General features: G+C 41.1%; 8 protein-coding genes across 17 annotated transcripts; 2 read left to right on the forward strand and 6 right to left on the reverse strand.

The window, feature by feature from the left end:
• The first annotated feature begins 1,347 nt into the window (after positions 1-1,347).
• On the forward strand, positions 1,348-2,670 carry LOC132790906 (glyceraldehyde-3-phosphate dehydrogenase). Its single transcript, XM_060799664.1, has one exon. The coding sequence runs from the start codon at positions 1,519-1,521 to the stop codon at positions 2,581-2,583; it is 1,065 nt and encodes a 354-aa protein (XP_060655647.1). The 5' UTR covers positions 1,348-1,518; the 3' UTR covers positions 2,584-2,670.
• On the reverse strand, positions 2,589-3,748 carry LOC132790908 (protein C1orf43 homolog). Its single transcript, XM_060799667.1, has 2 exons — positions 3,115-3,748; positions 2,589-3,046 (listed from the first exon to the last, which is right to left on the reverse strand). Exons 1-2 carry the CDS (start codon positions 3,654-3,656, stop codon positions 2,638-2,640), a joined length of 951 nt encoding a protein of 316 aa, XP_060655650.1. The 5' UTR covers positions 3,657-3,748; the 3' UTR covers positions 2,589-2,637.
• A 221-nt stretch (positions 3,749-3,969) lies between these two features.
• Positions 3,970-5,799, reverse strand: LOC132790905 (GPI mannosyltransferase 2). The gene is given in 4 exon segments (XM_060799663.1): positions 3,970-5,298; positions 5,300-5,359; positions 5,361-5,513; positions 5,578-5,799. Coding segments are annotated over 3 exon segments (1,353 nt in total). The 5' UTR covers positions 5,511-5,513; positions 5,578-5,799; the 3' UTR covers positions 3,970-4,155.
• A 66-nt stretch (positions 5,800-5,865) lies between these two features.
• On the reverse strand, positions 5,866-7,048 carry LOC132790909 (uncharacterized). Its single transcript, XM_060799668.1, has one exon. It carries the CDS (start codon positions 6,874-6,876, stop codon positions 5,950-5,952), a length of 927 nt encoding a protein of 308 aa, XP_060655651.1. The 5' UTR covers positions 6,877-7,048; the 3' UTR covers positions 5,866-5,949.
• A 1,061-nt stretch (positions 7,049-8,109) lies between these two features.
• On the reverse strand, positions 8,110-15,684 carry LOC132790901 (uncharacterized). Of its 5 annotated transcripts, none has more exons than XM_060799655.1 (10): positions 15,446-15,684; positions 14,684-14,840; positions 14,446-14,621; positions 13,333-13,528; positions 13,068-13,272; positions 10,855-12,785; positions 10,692-10,797; positions 10,351-10,627; positions 9,970-10,267; positions 8,110-9,422 (listed from the first exon to the last, which is right to left on the reverse strand). In XM_060799655.1, exons 2-10 carry the CDS (start codon positions 14,787-14,789, stop codon positions 8,749-8,751), a joined length of 3,969 nt encoding a protein of 1,322 aa, XP_060655638.1. In that variant the 5' UTR covers positions 14,790-14,840; positions 15,446-15,684; the 3' UTR covers positions 8,110-8,748. The 5 variants fall into 5 exon arrangements, with proteins under 5 accessions (XP_060655638.1, XP_060655637.1, XP_060655635.1 ...); XM_060799654.1 differs by having other exon boundaries at positions 14,684-14,855; XM_060799652.1 differs by having other exon boundaries at positions 14,684-14,873.
• LOC132790902 (WD repeat and HMG-box DNA-binding protein 1) lies at positions 15,446-18,753 on the reverse strand. Its single transcript, XM_060799656.1, has one exon. The coding sequence runs from the start codon at positions 18,669-18,671 to the stop codon at positions 15,945-15,947; it is 2,727 nt and encodes a 908-aa protein (XP_060655639.1). The 5' UTR covers positions 18,672-18,753; the 3' UTR covers positions 15,446-15,944.
• A 94-nt stretch (positions 18,754-18,847) lies between these two features.
• Positions 18,848-20,058, forward strand: LOC132790907 (arginine-hydroxylase NDUFAF5, mitochondrial). The gene is made up of 3 exons (XM_060799665.1): positions 18,848-19,029; positions 19,097-19,352; positions 19,409-20,058. Exons 1-3 carry the CDS (start codon positions 18,893-18,895, stop codon positions 20,015-20,017), a joined length of 1,002 nt encoding a protein of 333 aa, XP_060655648.1. The 5' UTR covers positions 18,848-18,892; the 3' UTR covers positions 20,018-20,058.
• A 367-nt stretch (positions 20,059-20,425) lies between these two features.
• On the reverse strand, positions 20,426-27,492 carry LOC132790903 (USP6 N-terminal-like protein). Of its 6 annotated transcripts, none has more exons than XM_060799661.1 (7): positions 27,350-27,492; positions 26,167-26,539; positions 24,806-25,487; positions 24,385-24,740; positions 24,224-24,288; positions 21,304-21,409; positions 20,426-21,230 (listed from the first exon to the last, which is right to left on the reverse strand). In XM_060799661.1, exons 2-7 carry the CDS (start codon positions 26,343-26,345, stop codon positions 21,164-21,166), a joined length of 1,455 nt encoding a protein of 484 aa, XP_060655644.1. In that variant the 5' UTR covers positions 26,346-26,539; positions 27,350-27,492; the 3' UTR covers positions 20,426-21,163. The 6 variants fall into 6 exon arrangements, with proteins under 6 accessions (XP_060655644.1, XP_060655645.1, XP_060655643.1 ...); XM_060799662.1 differs by having other exon boundaries at positions 21,304-21,358; positions 24,358-24,740; XM_060799660.1 differs by having other exon boundaries at positions 24,358-24,740.
• Between the last annotated feature and the right edge of the window lie 413 nt (positions 27,493-27,905).

Consider the following 27,905-nt stretch of genomic DNA (forward strand, 5'->3'; position numbering starts at 1 on the left):
AGGTCAACGTCGGTTATGGCTTCTGGTCGGACAATACTCTTTTAAAATAAATCGTGCGCCGAATGTTTTGTTTCGTGTTACATGGTAAATTTAGCTATCACAATTGCCTAATTATAATCCGAAGCTGTGCTTCTGGCCTTGTCATTTCCGTAATCTTCTTGTTCGAACCAAGTCATAACTATAGACATATACATATGTATGTATGTACATAATAACATGCATACATTTCTTATATGGATTTTTTAAGGCAAAGTGTCTATTTCATTTCGAAAACGAGTAAGAAAGCCAAATTTTATTTTATACAATAATAACTGTACTCTTTGTGATTCCTACAAATTTGGCTGCGATCCGATAAAAATTGTCAAAGTTTAAGAAATTCTTTTTTATGGGCAAAAACGCTAGGGTCTAGTTGCTTTGGCTGACAATCTGGTATATTTTGAATTTAGTACTACATATGTCAATACGGTATATTGCGGTATATTATTTTGGTCTATTTTAAGAATAATGCCGCACTGTTTTGCTTTTATTCACAATGGGTAGCAGGTATCTCACAGTCGAGCACTCTCGACTGTAGCTTTCTTACTTGTTTAATGTATGTATGATCCGACTGCAACCGCCGTTTTTACCATATGAAATTATTTCTTAAATAACTTTTACAATTTTTATCTGATCGCAACCAAATTTTCAGGAATTGTAAACCTACCTTGTTCTTATGTACTAAAAACCGCGGCTCCAGCTTCAAATTAGACTTGCCATTCGATTTTCCGAATAAAATATATACTCGTATACTTTATGGGATCGAAGATGACTCGTTCTGCATGTCAAATACATTTCTTACTATCTTATTAGCAGCGGGAATAAAATAACAAAAGCTTTTTATCTAAATTATGATGATCAAATTTCATAATCATGCCAAATTTCATAAATCATGATGTCCGTTCCGTTTACCGTTTGGGCTGTACGTTGATAGTTCATTCAGTAGACAAGTCAATAAAAATAACTGTTTATAAAATAATTATAAAGAAGTTTTTAATGACACGACAGTTCAACTCGCAACTTTTCTGAGATCTACATATTTCTATTTTGATTACATTTTTTTTGAATTAAGAAGAGAATTACTAGCTTTAAGATCAAATCAATACGTTTGTTGCCTTTTTAAAACCCATGATTATTAATTGACAATTCAACAGATTAATTAATGGGTGGTTTATTATAGTATGCCAACGATACGAATTGAGCAAATTTTGATAACTCCGCAGTTACAGGTTTATTTTTTGAGAAGGTTTATTTTCTGAAGTAACCCTAACTTTTCTGTAGTAATATTACATGTCAAAAATATAAACTGTTCACTACTATTATTTTATTTGACAAGTTGAAACGTTCGATTTAAATTTCTCGTTTTTTTCGAACAACAAAGATTTGCATATTTGTATAAAAGTGGACCTAAATTGGTATTATTTACTAATCTTTTATTGGCATCAATTATATATTTGGTTGTGTTATTTCAAATTGTTGAGAATGTCTGGTATTGGTATTAACGGTTTTGGACGCATTGGCCGCATATTTTTGCGTGAGGCTCTTCGGCGAAAGGACGTTCAGGTGGTCGCAGTAAATGATCCAGCCATGGATCCCAAATACATGGCCTATATGCTGCGATATGACTCCGTTCATGGTATTTTCAATCAGAAGATTTCACTTGAAGGCGATCAGTTGGTGATAAATGGTAAGAAAATGCAAGTGACCTTTGAGGCGGACCCAAAGAAACTCTGCTGGACAGAAAAGGGTGTGCACACTGTTGTCGAGTGCACGGGACGATTTACCACTATCAAAGCGTGCCAGGATCATCTGGATGCCGGTGCCAAAAAAGTTGTTATATCGGCTCCATCCGCCGATGCACCTATGTTTGTTTGCGGCGTTAATCTGGACAAATACAAGCCTGAGATGAAGGTTATATCGAATGCATCTTGCACAACCAATTGTCTCGCCCCAATTGCCAAGGTTGTGCACGAAAATTTCGAAATTGTCGAAGGTCTTATGACGACAGTTCATGCGTGCACGGCCACGCAGCTGATACTTGATGGTTCCAGTAGAAAAGCCTGGCGTGATGGTCGAAGTGGCATGGTGAACATAATTCCCGCCAGCACAGGCGCCGCCAAGGCTGTTGGTAAAGTGATTCCCGATCTAAATGGTAAACTAACTGGCATGGCTTTTCGAGTTCCTGTCCCAAATGTTTCTGTCGTGGATTTAACATGTCGTCTGGGCTGTGCAGCTAAGATGGATCAAATCAAAGAGGTTATTAAAGCAGCTGCAAAGGATGAAATGGAGAATATACTGGGATACACAGAGGACGAAGTGGTGTCGAGCGACTTCAATGGATCGCGTTTTGCTTCCGTTTTTGACGCCAAAGCGTCTATATCGCTAAACGATAATTTTGTAAAACTGATAAGCTGGTATGATAACGAGACTGGATACTCATGTCGCCTCTTAGATTTAGTTATTTTCTCTCAAATGATGGACAAGTGTTCCGAAGATGAAAAGAAGCGAAAAGCCGAGAAGGGGAAAGACTCTAAATGCAAGAAGTGAAATCGTTAAAATTAAATAATTTATGTAGCATAAAGTACACTTAAAATTACACAATTAAACTACACTGGAGTTACGTTGAAACTGAACAGACGAAATGCTCATTATTTCATTGTCAGTATTGCTGGCAGCCGTATCGCTCCCCTGCTGTTGATCGGTGCCATCCACATCAATGTCATCCAGCGTTGGCGTCTTTATGCGATTACGAATGATGAGATCTCGTTCGGCAGGAGCTTGCAAATGCAATGGATTGGTGGCCAACTCTGCAGCCACCAATTCATCGCCCTGCAGCCCCAGCGTCATATTGACTTTGGCATGTTGACCGGCTGCCAACTCGTTGCTTGGTGGTTCCACTGCAGGCGGTGGACGCAAACGAGCTGGATCCAGTAGAGAGTGCATTTTCTGTTTACGTGGTGTTCGAGCAGGTGACGCCTTTCTTGAATTATAATTCTTCAACTGTTTGGCACTGTGTGTAAAAGAAGAGTGAGAGTCACATGTATACGGTAGTAGGAATAGCTGCAGCTACACACTTACGCTTCCATCAACTTCAGTAGCAAATGATGATATGCCTCATATTCATCCTTACCAAACTCATTGGGATCGTGTCTGGCATGCTCATAAGTGTCGCAGAACTGATGTATTATTCGCTGCCCAGTGCCATTCAATGTGACAGACAGCGTTGTCAACAGAAATGCACGTAGACTCTCGTGGGCATGACGGCTGCTTCCGTCGGCACGCGCAATCTCAGACTCCAGCAATTTGACATCGTCCACTGCCTTCATGCGATAATAGTATGGTGGCAGGTTGGATTCTTGCTCCGGCTGCACAATGTACTTGTCCGTATCTGTCCACAGCAGCTTTGGTTCCTGTGCTATTTTCTGTATGCAATCCAAACGGCGCTCAATCTCGCGACGCAGTCCCTTTTTAGCATCGGTTCCCACGGCCACATGTGGACCTCGACGACTACGCAGAGTGAAACGCATTATCTGGCGCTTGGCGAAAATGAAGAGCATTACACAGGTCAGCACACCGCCGCCAATTATGATAATTATCATAACACCCGATAGCTGCTCCATGCTGCTTTGTTTTTATTTAATTTTCAATGAATCCAATCGTAAATATTCTTTGTTTTGCCTAAATTAGTGGTGACAACTAAACGATTATACCAGTAGACGGCACTGCTTGTGACTTATCGATAAGTGTGAGCGCAAAATAATATTTTCAAACGCGTTTATTCGTTTTATATTTTCTTGGCATTGCTTTGATATTTTTGGTGGTCAGCATTACTATGATATAATTTTTCTTAATCATATAAAATATTTTGGTTTACAAAATTGGTCGCAAATGAAATGCGAATGATACTGTTGCATCCGATAGCAAATAATTGAGCAATGTGAGCACAAAAGTATATTTTCAAAGGTGTTTTATTTTTGTTGAATTTTTATTCGCATTAAATTGGTATTGCTTCGTTATTTGGTGGTCAACATTATTGCGTGCAACGCATCTAAAATAATTACGTACTAATCCAAACCTAATACAGTCTCTTTGGCAACATTACGCCCATCGTAGTCAAGTTCAAGTCCAGGGATAATTATTGCTGAAAAGGACAGTACCACATGCACAGTATACGGTACACCAAAAGAAGAGAGCACCAGCTTTTGTGCGAAACTTCAGCTGATCCAGTGATCGCGGCATATGATCTGCAGCAAACCAATAGAAAATGGGCGTTGCTGATGCCAGTAAGCGCGTCGACACCTGAATGTGAACGAACAGGGCACACACCAACGTTAAAAATGCGCCGTGAAGCACAAATGGTAGCGTCTTTTGAACTTTCAGCACATCCCGCCAGCTTACGGTAGGTGCCCACTTCCTGGTGGCAAATGACCACAAATAATCACAACAATGCCAGTTCATGAAGAGTAGCATGGGCAGCGCCAAAATGAAATTAGGCAGCTGACTCCACTGGTAGTAGCGCAAGAAGCCAACATCCCAATAGTTTGATTGCACATAGTTGTAGGGGAAAGGTAAGGTGTATTGGCACCATGGCGATCCTTCGGGTCCTCGACCCGCGAGCAGGTAATTACGTTCGCTGGCGTATTCCTGGACATGTTGAGGAATATTAACTTTAACGCTGGGTATGCAATATAGCCGATAGATGTAGAAATAGTAAGCGTGCAGGATGATAAGCGGCACAATCACAGCCAATGTCATTTTGAAAACTTGACGACACCGCTTCGCGTTTGCTGTCAGCAGCACGTGGCGAAGGAAGAAGTAGAGTGGGAATCCTAAGGCAATCAGGCCGTTGGAGCGACACATAATACAAGCCGATAGACTGACGCCGATACGAATATAGTTGAACTTCTGATGTGGCTTCACACACTCGAGCATCAGGAAAAAGCTGGTGTACGCAAAGCATGACTCTGAGTAGACGGCACTGAAGAAAATACTTGCCGGATTGAAGCAAAATATTAACGCTGCATTCCAGCTCTTGTTCAAGTCATTGAACATTCGTTGTGTCAGCTGATACAGCAGGTTAGCCGCCTCACAGAAGAGCCACACATTTAATGCCACGCCTACGACCAGCGTTAGCGATTGCATCGACAATGGCACATATAAACTCTGGCAAGCCATTGCAATGTAGCGCACCATGGTTGGATACAGTGGATAGAAGGCCAGCGTATTCTCGTAAGTGTATAAATTGTTGGCAATATGCAAAAAAGTATTCTCCATCCCAGTGGCGTAGTCCATTCAAGCAGCCCACAATCAGCTTGTCCAGCCAGGGCAGAGGACCTTTTTGTATAGCCTTCTGGTGGCAGAGGCATACGAAAAACATCCGGCTTATGATCGGGCACCACCCAGTTGGACACCAGTTGCACAGCCAAGACAATTAGGCGACTTGAAAGTGCCAACTTTGTTACTTTCAGCGTCATTTTCTGTTGAACGCAGACGTAAGCATGTGATTCATGTCATTATTAACCAGATGTGCAACTTACTCACCGACCGGCTGCCGCTGCTTCTTTGTAGATGTAGTCGTGTCGTAGATGTTGTAGTAATTTAAGTTTTCCTGTGTTTTAGAAGCGCACAGCAATAGTTACTGTGTGTGTCAAGGAGTCTCAAGACTCCCCGTATATTGATGTTGACATTAAATGGGCCGGTTAGTCCGTCGTAAAATAATATTTATCAAATATGTCAAATAACCGGCAAGCGGAGTAACAAACAGTGCGTACACACCCATTCAGTGTGTACAAATGGAATGCGCTGCTATCGATAACAAGAACACAAATCGGCGCTTAATTCAAATGTAATTGCTCGACTACATAGAAATTAAATGTAATATGTATTTATTTATTTTTGTTTACATATTTGTATTTATTCGGCTTCAGATTCCGACTCAGCTTCCGCTTTCTGCACATCCACACCATCAAACATGCTCATAAGTTCTTCCTCCTTCCGTTTAATTCGATCCTGTATATTTGTTATGGACTCAGTTTTAGGAATTTCACGAGTAAAAAATTCATCCATAGATTTGAATACATTACAGTATTGCGCTGACTCAAAGTGAGGTAAAATCGAGGATGGCTTCTTGGGAGCACGTTTTGTTATACATGTGCGTTCCATATACTCCTTCAGTTCGTCCAAATGCTGTTCCTCATCGCGCTCATGGGAATCAAATTTACGCTTTGATTCGCGCTTACATTTATTTGGACTTTCGCGGCGCGTCTTGTCAATTTTTCTGGTAATTTGTGTCGAGGGCATCAAGAGCTTAATATCCCCGACGAGTAGGTCACGATTCATTATTTCCGCCTCATCAGTTTGAATTCCAGTGTCAAGCATGATGATAGTGGCTGGCTCATCGTCTATTCTACCATTATTTTGGACTTCTTCTAATTTATCTTTTATTACTATGGCAGCGCCTACAGCAGTCTTTCGAGTTGGCCACATGCGATCTGATTGTTTTGAAGCACCGATCGTAGCTAGTCTATCGGAGAACTTTTTATCGCCATTTACTGAAGCTTTTCCTTTACGGGGACTGACTACTTTTTCACCAGATGCCTTATTACGAATGCTAGCAGCACGTAGCGTTGATGCAATATTAGACTTCTCCTGACGCCCAGATGCAGGTATCCGACAAGCAGCTGTAGACGATGCCTTTAAGATGACGTTGCCTCCATCGCCATCGCCTCCGTTTGCTCGTTGCCTAGCTCCGGTTTTGTGTGATGATAGCGGCGTCGCCATTCTGTTACAACGTGCAGTATCTACCAAATTTGATAAAGTCAATCTATTTCGTGCGCTCATACTATAAATTTCTTTATAAAATGTGAATGCCGCTATTTATTCGACGTTGCTGAGCTTCAATTTGAAGTTACGAAAATTTATAAAATTTTCTCGAAAATCTAGTAAATATTATGTATAACTCTTATGAAATAGTGTTTAATTTGTTCGTTTCTCAATTTCTAAAATTGTAAAAAGCCAACTTTATCAAATACATTTCACAACAAAAATTAAAAGCAAAAAACTTTTGAGCTCAAAAACTACAACTACTTCAGTATTTGAAAAATGATTGATCAAAAAATAAAGTGCATTTATGCGAACTTTAAGGAATTTCACTAATCTTTCTATACCCGCTACCCATAAGGTGTGTCGGCAGAAATATATGTAACAGAGACAATAAGAGCTATAATTAATCTCACAGTCGAGCACACTCGACTGTAGCTTTCTTACTTGTTTTTATCTGATCGCAACCAAATTTCAGGAATCACAAAGACTTTAGCCTTAAAATTACGCTTGTTATTCGAGCTGTGTCAATTTGCGGGGGCGGAAGTGGGCGTGACAAAAATTGGAAACACACTTAATCTGCGTGCAAACATAACAAATGCTGTCGAAAATAAATTATAGCAGTCTTATAGTCTCTGAGATCTAGGTGTTCACACGGACATACGGACATGGCTAGATCGTCTCGGCAATTGATGCTGATCAAGAATATATATACTTTATAGGGTCGGAGATGCCTCCTTCTACCTGTTACATACATTTCCTGCCGACACAGAGTTATAATAGCCTTCTACCCTATGGGTAGCGGGTATAATTATCGAAGAAATTCTTTTCTATGGGCAACAAGCCTACTTTCTAGGGGTCTTTTGTGCTTTGAATGACAATCTGGTATATTTTGCACTCTATAGTGTATATTGATTGTAGTGTCATATTAATATACCAAATACATCAGTTGGTATGTATTTAGTACTTTGTGGTATATTATTTTGATATATTTTGAGAAAAGTACCGCAATATTTTGGTTTTATTCAAAATGGGTAGCGGGTATCTCACATTCAAGCACTTTCGACTGTAGCTTTCCCATTTACTTATTGGTGGTCCAATATATTTTATATTACTTTTAATAATAAAGTATTTTTTCTGGACAAAAAATATTGTTTGTTACTAAGACCGATTACTTAACATGTACTCGATATGTACATATGAAATTCAAATTCGCAATAACTTCATTGCACCTAATCCGACGAATTCAATTAAATCAATGATCTAAAAGAAACTAAAATGCGCCGTATACATAATTGTTTATTAAAGTTATTTTTGATTAGCATAAAGTAAATAATGGTCTGAAATCCAGTGCCCAATTTGCAATACCATTATTATTACGTAATGTTTTTTTTCCAAGGTGAATACATAAATTGATCAAATCTAACAAACGTATGGAATATACGCAGTTTCACAAATGTGTTAAAACCTTATTGTTTATAGTTAAATTTTTGGCTGATTTAGTATCATTACAGACATAAATATTTAATTTCAGACTCACAAGATCATGAATCTAACGTTGTATGCCTTTTCAATATATACGTACATATATGATGAAATAGCGTACAACTTATTAAACTTGTGCTTGAATAAAATAGATCAGAGACCTTTATCCAAGATCGTAAGTTATAGATGCAAGTGAGTTTCTCCCGTAACTCATTTGCAAATACAAAATACGAATATTTTTTATTGTTTGCTCTCCAGAACATGGTGCAGTCGAAGCAGCCAACTTGAGTGAAGCAGCGTCCTTTACATCATGCTTCCAAAGAGCAAGGTCAAAAAAGGATTACAGTGATACTCGAAGGTTCACGGAGTAGTCCTCATAAATGTAGTTCGTACTACATAATATAATAATTATGAAATAACACAAGTGCTTTTCTTTTTAGGCTCCGGTTTATGTGCATTATAAAACGGAGGCGGCAGTCTGTATGCATCACTGAGCCCTGGCGAATGCTGAGTCGGTCTTGCACTCGAAATATGTGATGAATAATTTACTCTTGAACCTACATGCGAAAATCGCGAGTTGTCCGTCGGAATGTGACAATACTGCGAAGGGCGTTGCAAATAGGGACTGGCCGGTGGAGCAGAAGGAGCAAAGGAGGAACAGACAGCCTCTGTAGCAATATCGTAATGAATTTTTGAAGTCAGGTTCAATGTTGATGCTCTTGAAGTAGTGGAAGAGGCCACATTTTCAGATTGTTTCATATTCGCACGAATATCAGCAGAAGTCTTATTACTGATCACTGGCGAAGATGAAGGCACCTTCTTCATATTTGATATGGTTGGCTTCAGAGTAGAAGCAGTATTGGCCTTCTCATTTAGGAAGAGCTTTTGCATATCTTCCCTAATTGAGCGAATTGTGTCCGATTCATTTTCCACATAACGCGGAACACTGGGTAATTCCTCAAGCAACTTGTCCATATCAGTCTTCTTGACTTGCGGTGTCTGAGATCCCAGCTTCAAAAGTTCTTCTTTGTTGTAGACCATCTTCTTGGCGGCATTAAAGTTCGATTTCTTTTGCGTTGTTGCTAAATATGAAGAATATGAGAAATAGGTAAGTAAGTAATGCAGATATTAATTTAAAATGAGCTAGGAAACCCAATAACAACCAGATAATCGTGAAATTGATAACAAATACAGTGCATGATTTTGATAGTCGCCCTGATCAAAATATGCATGTGCCAATTTATTGTAAACATGGGACGATATTTGGATATTACAACTGAAAGAACTTCAATTGGTCCTTTATCTGAATTCCTGATTAACTTGACTTGGATTAAAAACAGCTGAGAATTGTACACAAAATAGCAGGCGGCGTCGCTTTCATGGGAGCGTATGAGAAAGACGATGTGGTATATATGGTCTTGAAGACATCTAAAATGCACGTAGCGAACATACGAGATATGAGATATGTACTAGCGACCCCATTCACAATCTCTTAACGGATGATTCGAAATGCTATTGATTCGGCACAGGCATTTGAGTACATGCATTTGTAGTCATTCTCACGATTACTTTGGTATTTTTGGTAATGATATTGATGGTTATACTGATAATTATGATAACGATTATTACTTCGCTTGAATGAGTGTCCCAATGTTGAGGTCTCCTCGGTTGATGATGGTGGTGTGTGCGGTGTGCGATTGTTTACATGACCATTTGTCCGAGATCCTTTAACGGCGGTGCCGGAGCCAGCGCCGTCACTCGATTCGCTCAGTTTATTGTCCTCCGGATAATAAGGCGAACCGACGAGTGTCTTTCGATCGCGACACATATCAATAATATGTTTGAATTCATCGTTCTTGCTAAGCGTGCGTGGATTACCAATAAGGATTAACAATGACATTGGCCGTGAGAGCAGTACGTTCAAACGCTGTGTGTGAGGAAGAATATAAATGTAATTCGATTCTCGCAAAATTGGCATGAGATATCTATACAGCTAAAAGAAGCACTTACCCGACTATTATTGAGAAAACCCAGCTTTTCAGTAAATGAGCGCACAAATGAGACGATAATAATTTGTTTTTCCTTACCCTGGAACAGTTCAACAGATCCACAATCAATTTGATGCCAATTGCGCATGTTGAGCTGCTCCTGGATGCGCTGATACTGATTTTTATATGGCGATATTATGCCAATGTCAGTTTCCGCCAACTTTTGACCGTTAATGCCAAAATACATAAGATCCTTTACATAGTCCATAACCGCATCGATCTCCTTATTGTTGCACAGACTGCAAAATGTCACATGGAATTAATATAGACGTACATACACTTGATTGCTCACGATAAACATACCTTACTGAACTTTTGGAATTCATTGTCGTGCCGAAAACCGAATGGAACATGATCGGAAAGTCTTCGTTTGGCGTGTGAAACCAATTTTTAGCCCGGTTTACATTTTCTGCCAAAGGCAATAACACATAAATAAATAACTTAAGTAAAGTTTAAAAGCCCTTACCCAAAGCAGCTTCCGTCAAGAGTTCGTTGTCGTAATAAAGCTTGCTGTAGAGCGATACAATTTCAGGATGGGAACGATAGTTACGTCGCAATCGCGTCTGCACAGCCACATTGTAATCACCATTCTCGTCCAAGCGATAGCACTCACGCTTTATTAGACGATCAAACAGAGAGACACTCAGTCCCCAATCGCCGGCACGCTGTGATTGCAACACTGGACCAAGCTGCTTATGATCTCCGGAGAGTATAAGATTGGTGCATGGTGCTATTGTGCATGTGATGCCCATAAGCACCTCGGCTTCTGTTGAGGCAGCCGCCTCGTCCACAAAAACATGGGAGAAAACACTACGTTTATCCTCGTCGCGTCCAAAACCGCCCGTCGATAGTTTACCGGCCAAGCTGAGGGTGCAAACCACAATGCGGTAGTTGTGCACCGCCTGCACGTCCGGATAAAAATGTAGGGCATACATGTTGGAGTACTCCAGCAACAGATCATCAATGTTATCGATGCGGCGATCGCAGCTGGCGGCAAAGATGCGAGTGAGCGGACGAGTCTGATTGGGCACCTTTGATATGGAGCGCAACAGACGCAAGGCAATCTCATCACAGGCCGTATTCGAGCCTGCGAGCACTAGTATATGGGTCTCCGGACGCCGAACATACAGTTGATAAATGGCTTCGCAAATGGTTGCCGTTTTGCCTGTACCGGGTGGTCCGAAGACAATGTATGGTGCTGGAAGCTTATTACAAAAGGCGATCTGTTGCACCGCTTGCTGTTGCTCAGGATTGCGTGCGATGTTCTTGTTGTAGAGGTTCAAAGCGCCCATGGCGACTGGTTGCTTGGAAATATTGGAGGGAAATAATAAACGCTGCACATGCTCGGACGTAGTTAGCTTCAGTTGATGCAGAGCACGATATTGATAGCGCAGAACAGCGCGAACTGGTCGAAACACCAATGCAAATGTGGTATTATCGGGCAGATGGCGATCGCAGGTGATATTAACGCGCTGCGGCGATACGCCCAAGATGCGGGCAAAGTAAACGCGCGGCTCGCGTCGCTCCTTTTCGGGCGGTCCGAACAGCTCGTTTACCTTGTGGCCCCATTGAATGAGCGCATCGAAATCCTTAAGTGCCAACTCCAATATGATGCCATTGTTATCCAATAGCTGGCGTATGCTATTGGCTTTGCCAGGTTCGGGCTGGTTAATGATATTGCTGCGTTCGTTAATGATTAACACATCATCTCCTGGTGATAGGACATCTTCAGCACTAATGCCACGTGAATTGGGTTGCAATTTCACAGACAACTCCTTGCCAAACTGATGCAGTTCCATTTTGGACTGCTTGAGTGCCACATAACACTGCAATCGCTCAATATCTTCCACCTGTAGCAGAGTCCTCAATGTTCCGTGCAGATTTTGTTGCGTCAGCTCGTTGCCCAGCTCACAGTAATTGCGATACTCCTTGTTGTACTCGGCCAGACGCAGTTGGGCATCCTGGGCATCGCGCTTTAATGCCGTCACAATTGCTGGCGGCGGTATAGCCGGCTCGAGACGTCCGCCTCGAAACTGCTTACTGTTGGACAGTCGATACGGATTCACATTGAAGCTGGCCTTGGGCAATGCCTCAGTGCGCATAAAATGATGCTGCTCCACGTAATGTTGACGCTGTCCATTCACCAACTGACTGTACCCAATCACAATGGGCTGCTCCCGCAAAATCATAAAGACATGCGAGTCCACAAAGAAGATCAGTTGTCCAGTAGCCGGCACCTCCACAGGCAGACGACTGTTGTGCACATAATAGAACTGCCGCGACTGAACAATGATGAACTTCTCAATCACCAGATCGTTCAATTCAGTCTGCAGCGTAAAGCCAAAGTAATGACTGTCCACGCATGTCTGATACGATAAAGTCAGCATTGGCTCGGCACTGTGAATAAAATATTTAAGGAACAGATTTAATTGATAAAATGTCAACATAATTGCATGACTTAAAATACTAGCAACTTTTTTATTTTAAATTTTAAGAATAGATAGTAGAATAGAATACTATTAAATTCTATATATTATATATTTATATATGGGATATATATAATATATATATTTAGAAATTTTGTCGAGCAATTTTATTTTTGACAAATTCATTCATAAGACTAAAAGTCTTCATTGTAGTATGCAGGTATTATAAGATTAGATTTGCCAATTATCTTACCGCTTTGTCATTTGCTGCAACGATTCGAAATCTGACTCATCACCATGATATTCTATATGCTCCTCGTACTTCTCAATACTCTCGAAATTGCGCTGACAAACATAGCAACCCAACGAGCTTAGTTCAAAGTCGACGTATCGCTGTTGCTTTTGGGTCTTCTGATATTTTAATGGTACCGATTCAGCCTTCTCGTCCAGTACGAATTCTACAACAGATTAACTTTAGATACAAACAACAAATGAATACAATTGCGATGTTTATTTACTTTGGGTTATCGGGCCGTTGTTCTCAGCGTCCGTCACATTGCTAACGACAGCAAGATCGGTTTGTCGTTGCTTCTCATCTTTAGCATTGTATTTCTCCTTTCGAAACTCTATCAAAGCCAAGCTTTTAATGCGATAATTTGGATCACCGCGTGGGGTATTCATCAAAAAGTTCGTTCGCTGCAACAATTTTCCGATCTACAATAGAAGACCGCAAGACTCGTTCATAATAAACAATGAAATACTTTTAATATACAAGTGTATATATGTACATATATATTTATTGAGTTGTGGTTGCACTTGTTATCGTGCAAGGCATGTGCAAATTCTATATTATTGTTTATTGCCCTTTGGGACTGGTAATAGATAAAATAAATGATGGGGAATTTAGAAACAAATATTAAATTAATTGTGTTTGTTGTCTGTGAAGTTTTGCCTTTAAGGTGGATTCCCTTTTAAAAATATAAACGCAACAAGCTACAAAAAAAAAGTATATTAAAAGACCAAACTGAAGCAACTGAGGGGTTTTCCATGCAAACATTTCTCTATTAAAACCGGCTTTAGCGTTTACAACAATAGTAGCGGCGTGTGTATTATACTATTATAACTCATGCGGCTTCAAACACATATGACTCACACGTTTAAATTATACGGAAACATTCCTATCGATATTGCTGATACCAATAAGCGAAACTGATTGCAAAAATGAAACAAATTGTATCTGGCTAAACATGCTACTTTAAAATGTAATAAGTACTAAATTCCCATAGAAAACCAAAATTCTAAACATCTAATTATATTGAAGAGCGTATCAATTGTAAGAATATGACTACTTAATTTGACGAAACAAAATGTTCAAATTTCAAATTGCGTCTTTTCTACTTGTCTTTCTAAGTATCGTCTAGTTAAACAAAGAAAATACATGCAAAATATAATGAACAACAATTAGATACCCTACTACACCTGAGTATTAACACGTTTAACTTTATTTGAAATTCCCCTAGTTGTAGATAATAACACTGAGAAGCCGCTGCAGTTCTCTAGGTCAATAATAATAATACACTTCTATTATTCGAAGTTTAAATCATATAAATACACATCTAGTTCGTACTTACATTGAACGGTCCGTTAACGGAGAGCTTTATGCGAACCTCGGCGCTGTTAGGCACCAACCATAGGTATTGATCGAATTCCCTTCGCAACGTACGCTTGTCCACATACCAGGCAGTCCGGGCGCTGACCACTTGCTTATCCGTCATACGGAGCAGAAAGCTGCCAATGAGCTCCCGCTCTAAAGAGAAATTTCATTGTTAATATAGTATATTGTCTTCAAACTGATAATTCAACACGTACCCCAAGACTTGCTGCCGTTGTTGTTGTTGTTGTTTTTACTGTTCATATTCATATATGGATAAGCGGGAGGTGTCGATGGCGGCGTCAAAATGGAAGAAGACGGCATTTCTGTTGTTGTTCCTGTATTAGTTGCGTTGTCAATCCAATTGGGCGGCTTCTTTTGGCAAAAGGGCTTTTTTTGGTTTTTATTCTTTGTCATGTTAAATTTATATTCGTATACAAAAGGACACAAATTCACTGTGTACACACGCACACACACACACACTAACACACACTCTTAGACTCACAACGAAATAACGAAGGCAAAACAAATTGTCGCACACTGGATTCTTTCTGGAATTATAAACTGCAAATAGTACGAATTTTGTACCGTTTTCTTGTTAAATTTTTAGCAATCCACCTAAAACACACACACTAGCGGACACACAACTTATTAATTTTTGATGTTCTTAGAAGTAAGACCACTGCGCACCACACAATTAAACGATCACTGCTATATAATGACCAACGTAATATGCTGTCAACTCCAAAAATGTATCAAGTGTACACATTTGCCTACTCTCTCATTCGCACAGTTTCGCGGAAATCGAGATCGCCTTAGCTTGTCATGTGTGCATGTGTGAGTCTTTGTTTGTAGCCCGCGTGTGTGTGTGTGTGTTTTTGGTATATGCATGTGTATGCAATAGTAACGGTAAAACTTGACAATTCAGCCAGTATTGCCGTGCATAAGTACGTAAATACGCACACATGTATCCTACTTACCACTGCGAATTTTTGTTTGCGATAAAAACATGCCACGCCTTCTTGAAATGTATTATATGTATGTGTGTATTGTATTTATTTTGTTTGTATATTTGGGTATGTATTAAAATATAGCGTGTAACACGATTCAAAATATAACTACTAAATTCAATATGTATGACTTAAAAATCAGACCCAGCACGAAATTACGAGAAATATTCACCAACGCTAACAAAGAGACACTTATTATATCTCCCACTTCTTTCACGGGGAAGACCACTCTTCTAACTGATCGAGACTCGTTTTCACTGCAATCATTGTTTGATCGAAACCTGTGTTGCAGTGTTGCCAGACCTGCGAGCTTAGACACAAAAAAGCATGCCGCATATACAGTATATTTTGTGCCATCTTGATGGTCACACTATTATTTATTACGAATTTAAAATTTGAACAGAAAACCGCTACGAGTTTTCTTCTACAACTGTTTGATCTTAATGCTAGTATAAAATGAAAAAAACGTTTACTTTTTGGCGAGTTTTAGCTTCTCCGATCCGAATATAACGCCGGTATCAACTAGCTTGCGCTTCATGGCAAACGGATTGACCGAGTTGAGTGGTAAACGCTGTTGATCCTCGCTGCCATCGTTGACACTCGCTTTGCTAGGCAGCAATTCGCTCTGCTGCGACTCGGACTCACCAAACATATTCTCCTGGGTGTCCAATGATGCTGTGGCGACATCTGGTGTGGCAGGTCGCGAGCTTGCAGCTCTAAAAAGGCTTGGCGAATTGGAGAAGCGCTTGAGAGCACCTCGCTTCGAGGCGCTAAGCTCCATGGCTTTGGGCGCTAGTTTGGGTGTGGTTGCCGTAGAGGTGGACGCTCCTACCATTGGCAGCACAATGGTTGCCGCAATGCCATTGGCGCCCAGAAGCTGTTGTTGCTTACGCGCCTCCTGTACAGCCTCAAGTTGTGGCAGCAGTTCGCACAAACGATCCGACAGATGAATGCGTCCACGTTTCGAAGCATATTTTACGGCCAGTTGCAGCAGATCGGTGCAAGCAATCGTTTCGATCAGTTCGCGCGCTCGTGTCTCGCACTCACCATTGCAGGCGAGCGCAAACAACTTGATGGCCATTTCCTTTTGCAGCTTCTCGGCGCCATCCACTTGCATTATGCTGGCGCGCATCAACGTGTCCTCAAGCTCGGACTTCTCCACCTCAATGTCACACAACGGCAGCTGCATGCGCAACTCCTGCACCATAGGACGCGGATTTGTCATGGGATACGAACTGCCACGACACAGCACAGCCTGCACAATCTGTCGGACCTCCGATAATGCGACAATGAAGTAATTATTTGAGACACTGGAACTCTGCTTCATGGTGTCGCAGATGGGGAACCAGGCATTGCTCGCGCGTCGATACAACTGCACCAGGCCCATGTTGTCCGCAATGCTGGGCGAACCCACATCCGTGTAACCCAGCCAGCTGAGCTGTCGGCCTGGGGTCAGCGGCACAGGGAAATGTTCCACGCGCAGATTCAAGCCGCTGACATTTATCAGCATGGCCGACAAGTGCTGTTGTGTCTGACTGCTGCCAGCGCCGTGATAGACACACAACAGACTATGGTCGTGTCCGGCTAATGCCACCACTGGCCCGGGAATACTGAGCACCTCACGCTGTGTGCCCATCACGCTAAAAAGTCGCAGAAAATGTGTACTTGTGGCCACGCCAATCAGTTGACTGGTGGCCGCTAATGCCTCGACACTCTCACAATCGGGCAGGCCAAGTGACCACTCCTTATTGCCGGCCGCTGCGAGAGCAATCACCACCAGCTTGTTGCTGTCCGTGGAGGCTAAGGCCAAGGCGCTGCGACTGAGACTGGCCAGATTGTGTTGATTGTAGTTGTTGCTCAGGTGCAGGGCATGGTGCACGCTAGCATCGTGAAACTCTACGTCAATGGCGCCATCGCCGCTGGGTTCTGTGTGTGCCGTTACGATGCCCACATCATTCCACACCAGATAACGATGCTCGAGTTCATTGGGTGTGGCGCCCGGTTGGAATGCCGCCTGTTGCTTAAACCACTTCAATTGAGGTGCAGCTGGGGCAGTTCGACTGCTAGCAATGGAATGTCGGCTCGCATTGTCATCGTCCATGTCATCTGTGGCCTTGCTCATCACCTTGCGTTTAAGCTGCTCCAAGCTCACACCATCGCCGTCGTCCACCTCAGTTACACCGTCGTCGTCACCCTGCTCAAATTCATAGTCGTTGCCACCCAGAAAATCATCCTGCTCCTCTTCCGCTTCCACGCCATTAACAAGATCATCCTGTGGCTCATCGTCGCCCGCAAAGATGGTACCCAATTGTCCGGTGGAATCGCAGAAGGCTACCTCATCCTCGTTGGCCGTATTCCAGGCCAAGCATGTGATAGCCTTGCAATCATTGGGAGCCGTCTCCACTTGCAATGCTTTGCGACGCTGTACATCAAAGATGCTTAGCTCTCCGCTGGTGGTGCCAGCTGCTAGGCGTTCGCCATTGGGCGAGAACTGACAGCAGCTGTAGTTGCTGGACACACGCTCATCCTGCAGTCTATAGGAGACTTGCCAGTTCGTTGTGTTAAGCACTATGATCTCCTTGTCCAGGCAATAAGCCAATTGCTCGCCGCGTTGTGGCTCAAAGGATGGTGTGCCAAAGAGGCTGGTGCTCTCAAAGCTGTTAGAACGCGGCAGACCACCAAGACTCTTCAGTTCCTCACCCGTTTCAAAGTTCCAGACCTTGAGTTCGCCATCACCGGCAATTGAGACGAGCAGACGACGCTCGACGTGCATGTCCAGCGCCAAAATGGGTCCTTTGTGACCTTCTAGTGTTATCTCGGCGCCAGCATTGTCGCCACGCAGCAATTTGATGGTGGTGTCTTCGCTGCCAGCGGCCGTGTAATCACCGCAAACACGCAAGCATGTTGCGGGCGCCGTGAAACGCATGAGGATTCCATCGCTGTCCATTTGCGGAAAGGTATAGGCGTGCACAGTGTTGCGATCTGTGGACGCCAAGAGGCGGCTGCCCGTGTGCGCAATGCACATGACGAATTCGCCCAAGCAAGTGGATCGGGGATCATCGTCGCTGATACATGTCCAGTGGCGTATGTCGCCGTCGGTGCCGCATGTGATGATGAAGTCACCTTTGGGAGTGTACAGCAGTCCTGTGTAGCCATTAGTATGCGCATAGCGCAGGGAACTGCGCGTAAAACTCATTGCAATTAAATTTAATGCTGCTGCTTTCAATGTCCACTTTTTACTATGTTCGCGCCAAAACAAAACAATATGAGTGTTGGTTAAGCGTAAACAAGTATCCGCTCTGCAACACTAACATTATGGGCATTTAAGTTGTTTTGAAAATACCACTTTAAAAAATATACTGACAAACAGCTGACCGGCGTTACGGCATAACAAACAAAGCTGTTGTAAGTAAATAAATGATGATTAAAACGTGCGTTCAGCACTTTAATTTAATAAAATGCGGCGCTTGGCGCTCGCTTTCAACACAACCATCGCACATGAACATATTCGATCGGAACGCCAAAAGACTACAGAAGGAACGCGCAGCACTCAGGTAAGTTTATCATTCAACATATACGAATGTTGTAATATTTTATGAATTAAATGAATGTTCTGTGCAGTGCAGATGTGGGTCTCTATGATTACTTGAAAGAGGAGGTCGGCTTCCGATTGGCGGATCGAGTGTTTGACATTAAGCGCGAATTCAAAGCTGCTGCTGACATTGGCTGTAATCGTGGCTACATATCAAAGCATATTCTCGCCGAGTGCGTCGAACATCTCACGCTGACCGACACAAGCGCCAGTATGCTTGAACAGGCCCAAGGAACACCAGGCCTCAAAATGCATAAACTGGTGCAGGATGAGGAACAGTTGGAGGCGAGTAAACTAACCACCATTATTCATCTTACATACTGACCATTTTCTTGTAACAGTTCGAAGAAAACTCGCTGGATTTGGTTATCTCTAGTCTGAGTTTGCACTGGGTCAACGATTTGCCCGGCTGCTTTGAAAAAATCAAGAGCAGTCTGAAGCCAGACGGCGTTTTTATTGCATCACTCTTTGGTGGCGATACTCTGTACGAGCTGCGCTCTTCGTTGCAGCTGGCGGAGCTGGAACGCAAGGGCGGCATTGCGCCGCATGTTTCGCCGTTTACACAGATACGCGATATTGGATCGCTATTGAATCGCGCCGGTTTCACCATGCTGACCATTGATACGGACGAATTAGTCATTGGCTATCCAAGCATGTTTGAGTTGATGTGGGATCTCAAGGGCATGGCCGAGAATAATGCGGCATTCAATAGGCCGGCGCATGTGAGTCGCGAAACATTGCTGGCAGCCAGTGCTATATACAAGGAACTATATGCGAAACCGAACGAAGAGGGCGTGCCAGCCACGTTTCAGATCATCTATCTGGTCGGGTGGAAACCGGGGCCAAATCAACCACAACCGTTGCCACGCGGTACAGCCGAAGTATCGCTTAAGGATTTGGGTACGATTTTCGAGAAGGGTGGCAAGATCAAGGTGGATGGGGATGCTTGAAGAACAGAAAACGACATAGATACTAAATAAATTGTTATAAACAAATTAAATTTCAAGTTTATTTTTGTTTTGGGGGAGGGAACTTAAGTCAATCAAATGAATGAACGTTATTTTGAGGAAGCAAATATATCCTTGATTATTACGCATTTCTATAGTATTTGTTCAAGTGCGTTTGCAAACTTAAATTATGCATATAAATATAAATAGTTTTTGTTTATTACAAATTACAAACAATTACTTAAATTAAATGTGTAAATTTGCATTTTTTGCTGCAATAAATAACTATACATAATCGTTTTGTATTTCATTTTTTTTCATTTTCAACTGCTAATATTTGGTAGCATTTTGTTTTGTATTTATTTTATTATATATTCATGGACGTAACGTTTTTGAAATTATGTTTGTATATTGGATTTTAACGTTGCTTTGTATTTTGTTCGATACGTATATACAATTACAATTTACAACATGTCTTTAATATTTTATTTAGTATTTTCATATCTGTTATGTTCCTCTTTTTTTTTTTGTTATGTTGTATTAAATACGATTTGCTCTTGCTACAATATTGTTCATTTCGTTTTGCGTATAATTCATGATTGCTTTCATATAATTCCATGTCTTGTGATTGGGGCATGAGGCGCCCTCGTCAGATTTGGCTCTAGTTATACATACTTATACAATTATCAATATCTTAGAAGTCCCTCGAGAAACTTGAGCCCTTTCACATAAGCACAAAGTTTCTTTACAAGCACACTTTGTTAAGGTTATATGTACAAAGACTAAACTAAACTAAATCTCGTCCATACCCCGAACTGAAAATTTACGAATGTGTTGGTTTTGTTTGTTGTTGTGGTTTTCTTTTCTCAAATGGCAAGGCGAGACAATGCTTAAAACTATGCACAGGACAATGCCGACGTCGATCATTTTGAACTACAATTAGTCGCCATTGTCCTCTTCATCATGGTCTTGGCGTCATCATCCCAGCGCCAAAGGCGATCGCGGTGGCACTGGTGGCGGTGTAGCTGTTGTTGTTATTCTACTATTGCTGTTTGCTGCCGCTGCCGCTGCTGTCGTCATCGTCGTCGTCGTTGTCGTTGTCGTCGTGGTGGCAGTAATAATGGACGATGGCGGCAGCGGCAGCTGACGTCAGGTGCCCAGAAGCATCTCACGCTGCGGTGCATTTTGTAACATATTGGCGGTTTTTAAATGAACGCTGAAACGTAAATGAGAAGCAAATTAATATATGTATAACTTTTGATGTTAAATTTAATGTCGACTCTACTCACTTATTGTCCTCCAGTGACATCGTCTCCGATGAGCCGTGCGAGGCAACTGAGGTACCTGCAAGCGAACTTCGTATTGAGTGCGTATCCTCTGGTACAGTAAGCGTAACTAATTTGTTTAATTGTTGTCGAGTGTACACAGATTGTATGTATGCCAATTTGTTCCAAATTGTTTCGATCCCGTTCCCATTTAGCCAATGCGTGCGATTTTCGTTTCGTTTTGAAAAGAATTTGCATTTAGTTTTCGTATTCAGAATTTTGTTAGGAATGTTAGTGTTTGTTGTATCGTATTGTATTGTTCGTGTAGTTTTGTGCAAAAATAATGTGTATACTTTTCATTAATCAATTATGAGCTGCAAAACACAGTCGATTATTCTAGAAACTGAACATGCACAGTAGTGTCAAAGATTGATGTAGAAGAAACAATAAACTAACAAAGAATAAATTTCAGTACAAAATCATATATATATTTTTTTATTTCTTGTGTGGCATTTATCTAATATAAGTATATAATAATGTATACATTATGCTTTTGCTAGACAACTTAAATTTGGCTTCAACATAAACTAATGTGGAAATATGTATGTGCGTGTGGATGTTGTGGATTTAAAGTACATGTTACATATAGAGCAAAAGTATATCTGATCCATATTCCGAGTTTCACTTTGCTAACAATCTCAAAATGCTAGAAATACGAAACGGAACTGTGTTCATAAATAAATGCAGCCTTAAACGTAGGCAGAGACACATAATTTAAGTAGTATAGTATTTTGTTGGTTCTACATAAATGTATCAGGAATAATTAAGTGGGGCGGTGTTAATAATAAATATATACGTAGGTAATTAGTGTTGGTTGCTTGCTTGTGCATTGGAATCGTTGTACGTATTGCTGGAATCGTCGTTGGTAGTAGTAGTAGTATTATCTTAGGAATTATCAGTGGAATATGACTAACTCATAATTTGTATGTATATGTATGTTTGTATATGTGTAATATCAAAGTTGTGAGAAATTTCAACGTAATACAAAACGTTATATATAATATATATGTATGTATGTATATAGATAAAATTATGTGCTAGGCAAATTTGAACAACTATTTTGATAGCCAAATTAAAGCTAATTACATAAATTTCCTTCACTAAATAATTGGCATAACAATTAAACTTTGAGCAACGGTAAGTCATGAATTAAATACAGTACAAAATAAAGACTAAAGACGCGTGTTCTCCACGCTCAGCGCATCATCTTCTTGCTCTTGCTCCTGCTTCTCTTCATTCTCTTCCCCCATGAAATTATTACCAGTATTTGAATTATTAACAACAATCACACTACGCTGCTTGTGGAAGTTCGTTGTATTGTTCAGCTGTTGATCGTCTCCTTTTCCGTTCTGCACAATGAGGCGGACACTGTGAGCTGGAGGCGATATTGGTGCCGGGTGATGGTGATTATTGGGCTGCAAATGCAAATGCAGCTGCTGACTTTGAAGCGCCTCCAGCGCCATGTCCAGATCGAGGCGATTGCGACTGTCGCTATCGCTGCCGTTGCTGTAGCTGTGCCTCTTGCCCCGGCCATTTGGCATTGATTCAGCAGGCGCCAGCTGGTGCATTTGTTGCCAGGAGTTATAGTTGAGATTATTAACGCTTTGGCTGCGGCCATCTTCGGGGCCAGTGATCACGAACCCATTGCTATACAGCGAGTTACTGCTAATTGCCGGTGATGTGGCTAAACTAGTCATACTCTGATAGGTTTTCATTGAATACGCGTCACCTACGAACAATAGAGATTACAAGGCAATTGGCGGGTTTTAGTTTCAACAATTTTCTCCATTACATAATGAGAGATATAGACAAGTGACAGTGACAGAGAACGGCACACAAATCACAGAGCTCCAAGAGTCCCACGCAGACAACATTCAGCGTTAAGCGTTTATTGATTTTATTCGAATGCTGCATGATACATGATGGATACATGGACCATGGACAATATGTTAGACAATGTATAAGTGTGTGGGTTTGGGTGTGGGGTGAGAGATAATTACAAAATGTGGGACCACCTTCTTCTGAATGGCATGTGAATTTATCATATAAGCGTGACTCAGCGGGTTATTCTTAAATATTTTGTTGGATATTTATTACACACTTTTGTCACAATATTTGCTACTGTGATTATAGATATAAGTAGCTTATATTGCTATTGATTGATATCAAAGGGGGTTATCAATTAATAAGTATATACAATTTTAGTCAAGTGCCCACAACAACCGAAACTCGTACCATCTAAAACCTGCCTACAAAAACACAAACCGGAGACTGCCCAAATCACGGAAAACCACTTTGATGAATTGATCAAAAGTCTGTTCGCTCTTCCCCCACCTAACTTGTTCAAACTTTTCCAGCATGCAGCAATATGTTGGTTATAAATTAATAAGTATAAGAATATTATTTGAAATTTGAATCTCGTCATAGAAAATAGAAAGGGATAAATAGGTACATATACAAATCTTCAAGATTGCTGACCACAACTAAATGATACAATAATGAAATCTTCGACAATACCAAGCTAAAAGATCAAACCACTATGTACAAAGGAGAGAACGTAAAATAATAAATATTTATATATACAATACAACACGAGGGCTTACTTTGAATAAAACGAACATAAGTAGTACATTTAAAATTGTAAAATTTACATAATAGCGTTTATAACAATGTTTTGAATTCAATACTATGTATGTACAATATTTTGAATCAATATCTAAAAGCTTGCACCACACACTAAATTCTAAATCTATCGAGTGCCAAATATAATATTTATTAGTTGAATTGCTCGTGGATTAAGTAAGAAGCAAGCATTAGTAATTGTGTCAGGTTTAGTAGTTGTGCTAAGTTATACAATATGGAAATGATGAAGTCATTAACTCACCTGTAGCACACTCGGATGTCTCATATGATACAGTTGATTGCACCTCAATTGCGTTTTGTTCTTGTCTGTAATGAATACAAAAACGAATCAATGAATAATTGCAATCACATCAATTGTAATCACATGCTGTCCACCTTGATATCACATCGGTTAAGACTTGCTTTTCCGTATCGGTGTAGTCTCGTCTACGTCCGGTTTTCTTCTCGCCATCCGCTTCAACGAACACGCCCAGCTGACGTGTGGGAAACTCATTAGATTTCGCTGGTGGCGGCACATCGAGTTTAAGGTCCTTTAGCTTCTTCATGACACGTTCCAGCGCCTGAATGGCATCGTCGTCGTTATAGCCGAAGTTCTTATGCAGCTTAACCTGCAGATATTCAATAATACCGTCCATATCCTTGAGGCGCAACAGTTCATCCTTGTGCAGATAGAGAATGGTAACGGCCATGGCCAAAATAACCCGATCTCCGTCTAGCAGAAAAGTATCCCACACACGTAAACTCAGACTAAAAGGCACCTGTAACATTACAAGAAGATTGGGGTTAAACAATGCTAAAGAAGAGACGCACTATTACAACTCACGCGCTCCACAAAGACGACAAAAAACCACTTGATGGCATAGAGCAGTGCGTCCACATTGTGTTTGATAAAGTGTTTGTGTAGTTTACGCATGATCTTGGATAAAATGCGATCGTGATGCTCAATGAAGCGCGTCAGCTTAGGGAATCCCTCAATGAAAAGTCCATGCATGCCATACTTGCGATCCGTAATGAGAGTATTAAGGGCCCAGAAGGCTTCCTCCTCCTGCATATACAGCAACAACACGCCAGCCACACACGCCATCCCCTGACAATATCCCAACTCCGAGTTATAGATGCTGTACGCATTCAGCACATTGAAGAGAGAGCATTGCTTCACACTGTAGCGTTCCCGATAGGCGAGATTATCACGAAACTGCCGGTTGACGTCCGCGTCGATTTGTCGCGTCTCAGTCGCATGCTCTTTGGCCAGCTGTAGCATGCGTGCATATACGCCCTTGTTCGTCGCCATCGATTGATCCACGTTGAGCAGCTGCTTCCAGGCTGGCCAGCGCATGCGATCCGGAATGCCCTTGTAGACACGCTTGTGTAGTTTGTCCTGCGGCGGCGGCCAATGGCTGAGCATCTTCACCCATTTTTTATCGCGCTCCAGCTCAATCTTTGTGCGTTGCACTTCTTGTGAGTCGCGTGATGATGGCAGGCGGGAGTCGTGCATGAAGCCGTATCTGATCGTCATCATAAAAGAACAATAAAACAATATAACAGTTAGTTGACATGAATTTCTCAGTGCCATCGTCGTAACTGATAAGATAATGACGGTGATTGTCGCCGTCTTTGCTAACTGCCAACCGATTTTATCAGGTACACAAATTCCAAAGAATATTTCAATGCTGATTCTAATACCTATTCTTGTGAATAGTTTTTAATAGTTTGTACTGCCCCTTACACGGTCCATGGCAGCCCCGGCTTAGCCCTGTTGCTAACATTGCAACTAGCAATCGCTAATCAACTGTTATCGATCTACGATATCTTGTAAGTTTACAATCAATTAGTGTGTACACATCCTTAATCTATTAAAATAATTATACCATCTGTGACTATACACATAAGAGTAGATATATCTCCAATTGGAGATATAAAAACGTATGCCTCCATCCTCAATTTAATTTATACCTATTTAAATAGTTACACTACTGATAAATGTGTCCACATCCTTAATTTCTTTCTATAATATTTAAATAGTTACACTGGTTAGCGAACATATGTACATCCATAGTTTAATAATTGCACATAAGTGTGCACATATCCTTTTACTCTAATTTCCAATTCAACAGCTGCTCGCAGTTGTGACATCATTCTTATGATATCACATGCTTCGCATTTGGCAGAGAGATTCGCACTTACTTGTCGGTTATGTGATAGATTTCAAATGTGGGATTCTCCCATGAATCCACCACATTGTTGGGATCCAGGCCCAGTTCATAGCGGTTGAATATATCCTCGCGCTCATCCTCGGCGCGTTTCACTAATGCATGTTGCTGCTGTTCGCCATTATCGTGTACGGCGGGCGGAGCGGCTGTCATTGTGGGCGTGAACAGACAGTGGGCGTGGGCAGCGCCAGTTTAGCTATCCAATTGCTGCTTCTATTGTTACTGTTACTTTTGTTGTTATTTTTGCTTTTATTCTTCTTTTCGTCTTTGACGCTCAATCCGCTTTGACGATGCTTGGCAAGAATGTTGAATGGGAGCGGCTGCTGCTGTTCGGCGATAGCGCGAAACTTTTCAAGATAAAAAGTCCGACGAAGTAAAAAACAAAAGCATTAACATATGAAACCAAACGCACACTCACATACACATACAGTCACAATCGCACATTCACTCACACACACAATCATTTAAATGCAAGTCTTCGATTTCACTGCAAAAATAAAGAGCAGCAGCAACGAGCATTAGTTACATGGCTTGTGAGTGTTTTTCATATTAAATATGCAGCAATGGCAATAACAACACACGGAGAGAGAGAGTGAGTGAGAGGGGGCGAAAGAGAGAGTGTCAATCAGCGTGGCCAAAATGACGTGATATTCAATAATATTTAAAAGCGTCGCGTCGTCCATGGAACTGCTTGAAACGATTGAAAACAGCGACAAAAAAAAACACAACACTGAAAGTTACTCAGAGACGCCCCCATACTACAATGGTCGAAAGGGAGAGCAGTCACACTTATTATGTTATTGTTGTTGCTAGTGCTTCTGTGGTTTACTTTTCATGCTGGCGGTGCCTTGTGACTATAAAACATAAATATGCTATTAGCTAACAAACTGGTGTATTACTCTCTGTGTAATATTATTCGTCAAACTATTATTGCACTTGGAAAAAGTGTTCAGCACACATTTCCTGTTTTGATTTTCTGCGATTTTGTTGTATTTTTGTCAACACTCACTCACTCACACATAGACGCGACGCTCACCAACAGAAACACATACGCACACACTCACACGAAACTTGAAAGCATTTTGTTCTAGCGCTTTCACTGCGATTGTGTTTTGAATTCAGCATTGCGTATCTCGCGCAAGCATCGCTATTATTACCATTTAATTTTGTTGTAATCTCTATGTATAAAATGTATTCAATTATTTAAATTGAGTACGTTTAATATTATTTTTTCAGCCTGCATGTTGGGCGAGATTGACCTATCAACAGAACCAACTGTCAGAGATGGGGAAATAACGATGACACATTCGATGCATCGGTGTTTTGGAATCTTTATAACATCGATTTTTTAATGTACATCGATGATTTTGCAAAAAATAAATGGTCGACTGCAAATTCTAAAAATACCAATAAGTACCACAACTATTTTCCAAAGACCACCGATGCTGCTGTGAGATCGTTAAACACATCGAAATCTACTTTTGTCGATATTTGTCCTCTACTAAAACCCACAGGGTTGCCGGCCTGCAATGCTTTTCATTTGCCGCGAAATTTTCTTAATCGAACTGGTTCGATAGATAAGAAATCGATATTTGTAGAATATGCTTCAGTGTGACCTTAAATCGTATTACCAACGTACCAAAAAGTACTAAAAAATATTTTTAATTTCCAAATCAGCTCATATATGCCATATTTGTTCATAGAAAAACTATT

This window comes from Drosophila nasuta, chromosome 3 (assembly GCF_023558535.2).
Source record: "Drosophila nasuta strain 15112-1781.00 chromosome 3, ASM2355853v1, whole genome shotgun sequence".
NCBI lineage: Eukaryota > Metazoa > Arthropoda > Insecta > Diptera > Drosophilidae > Drosophila > Drosophila nasuta.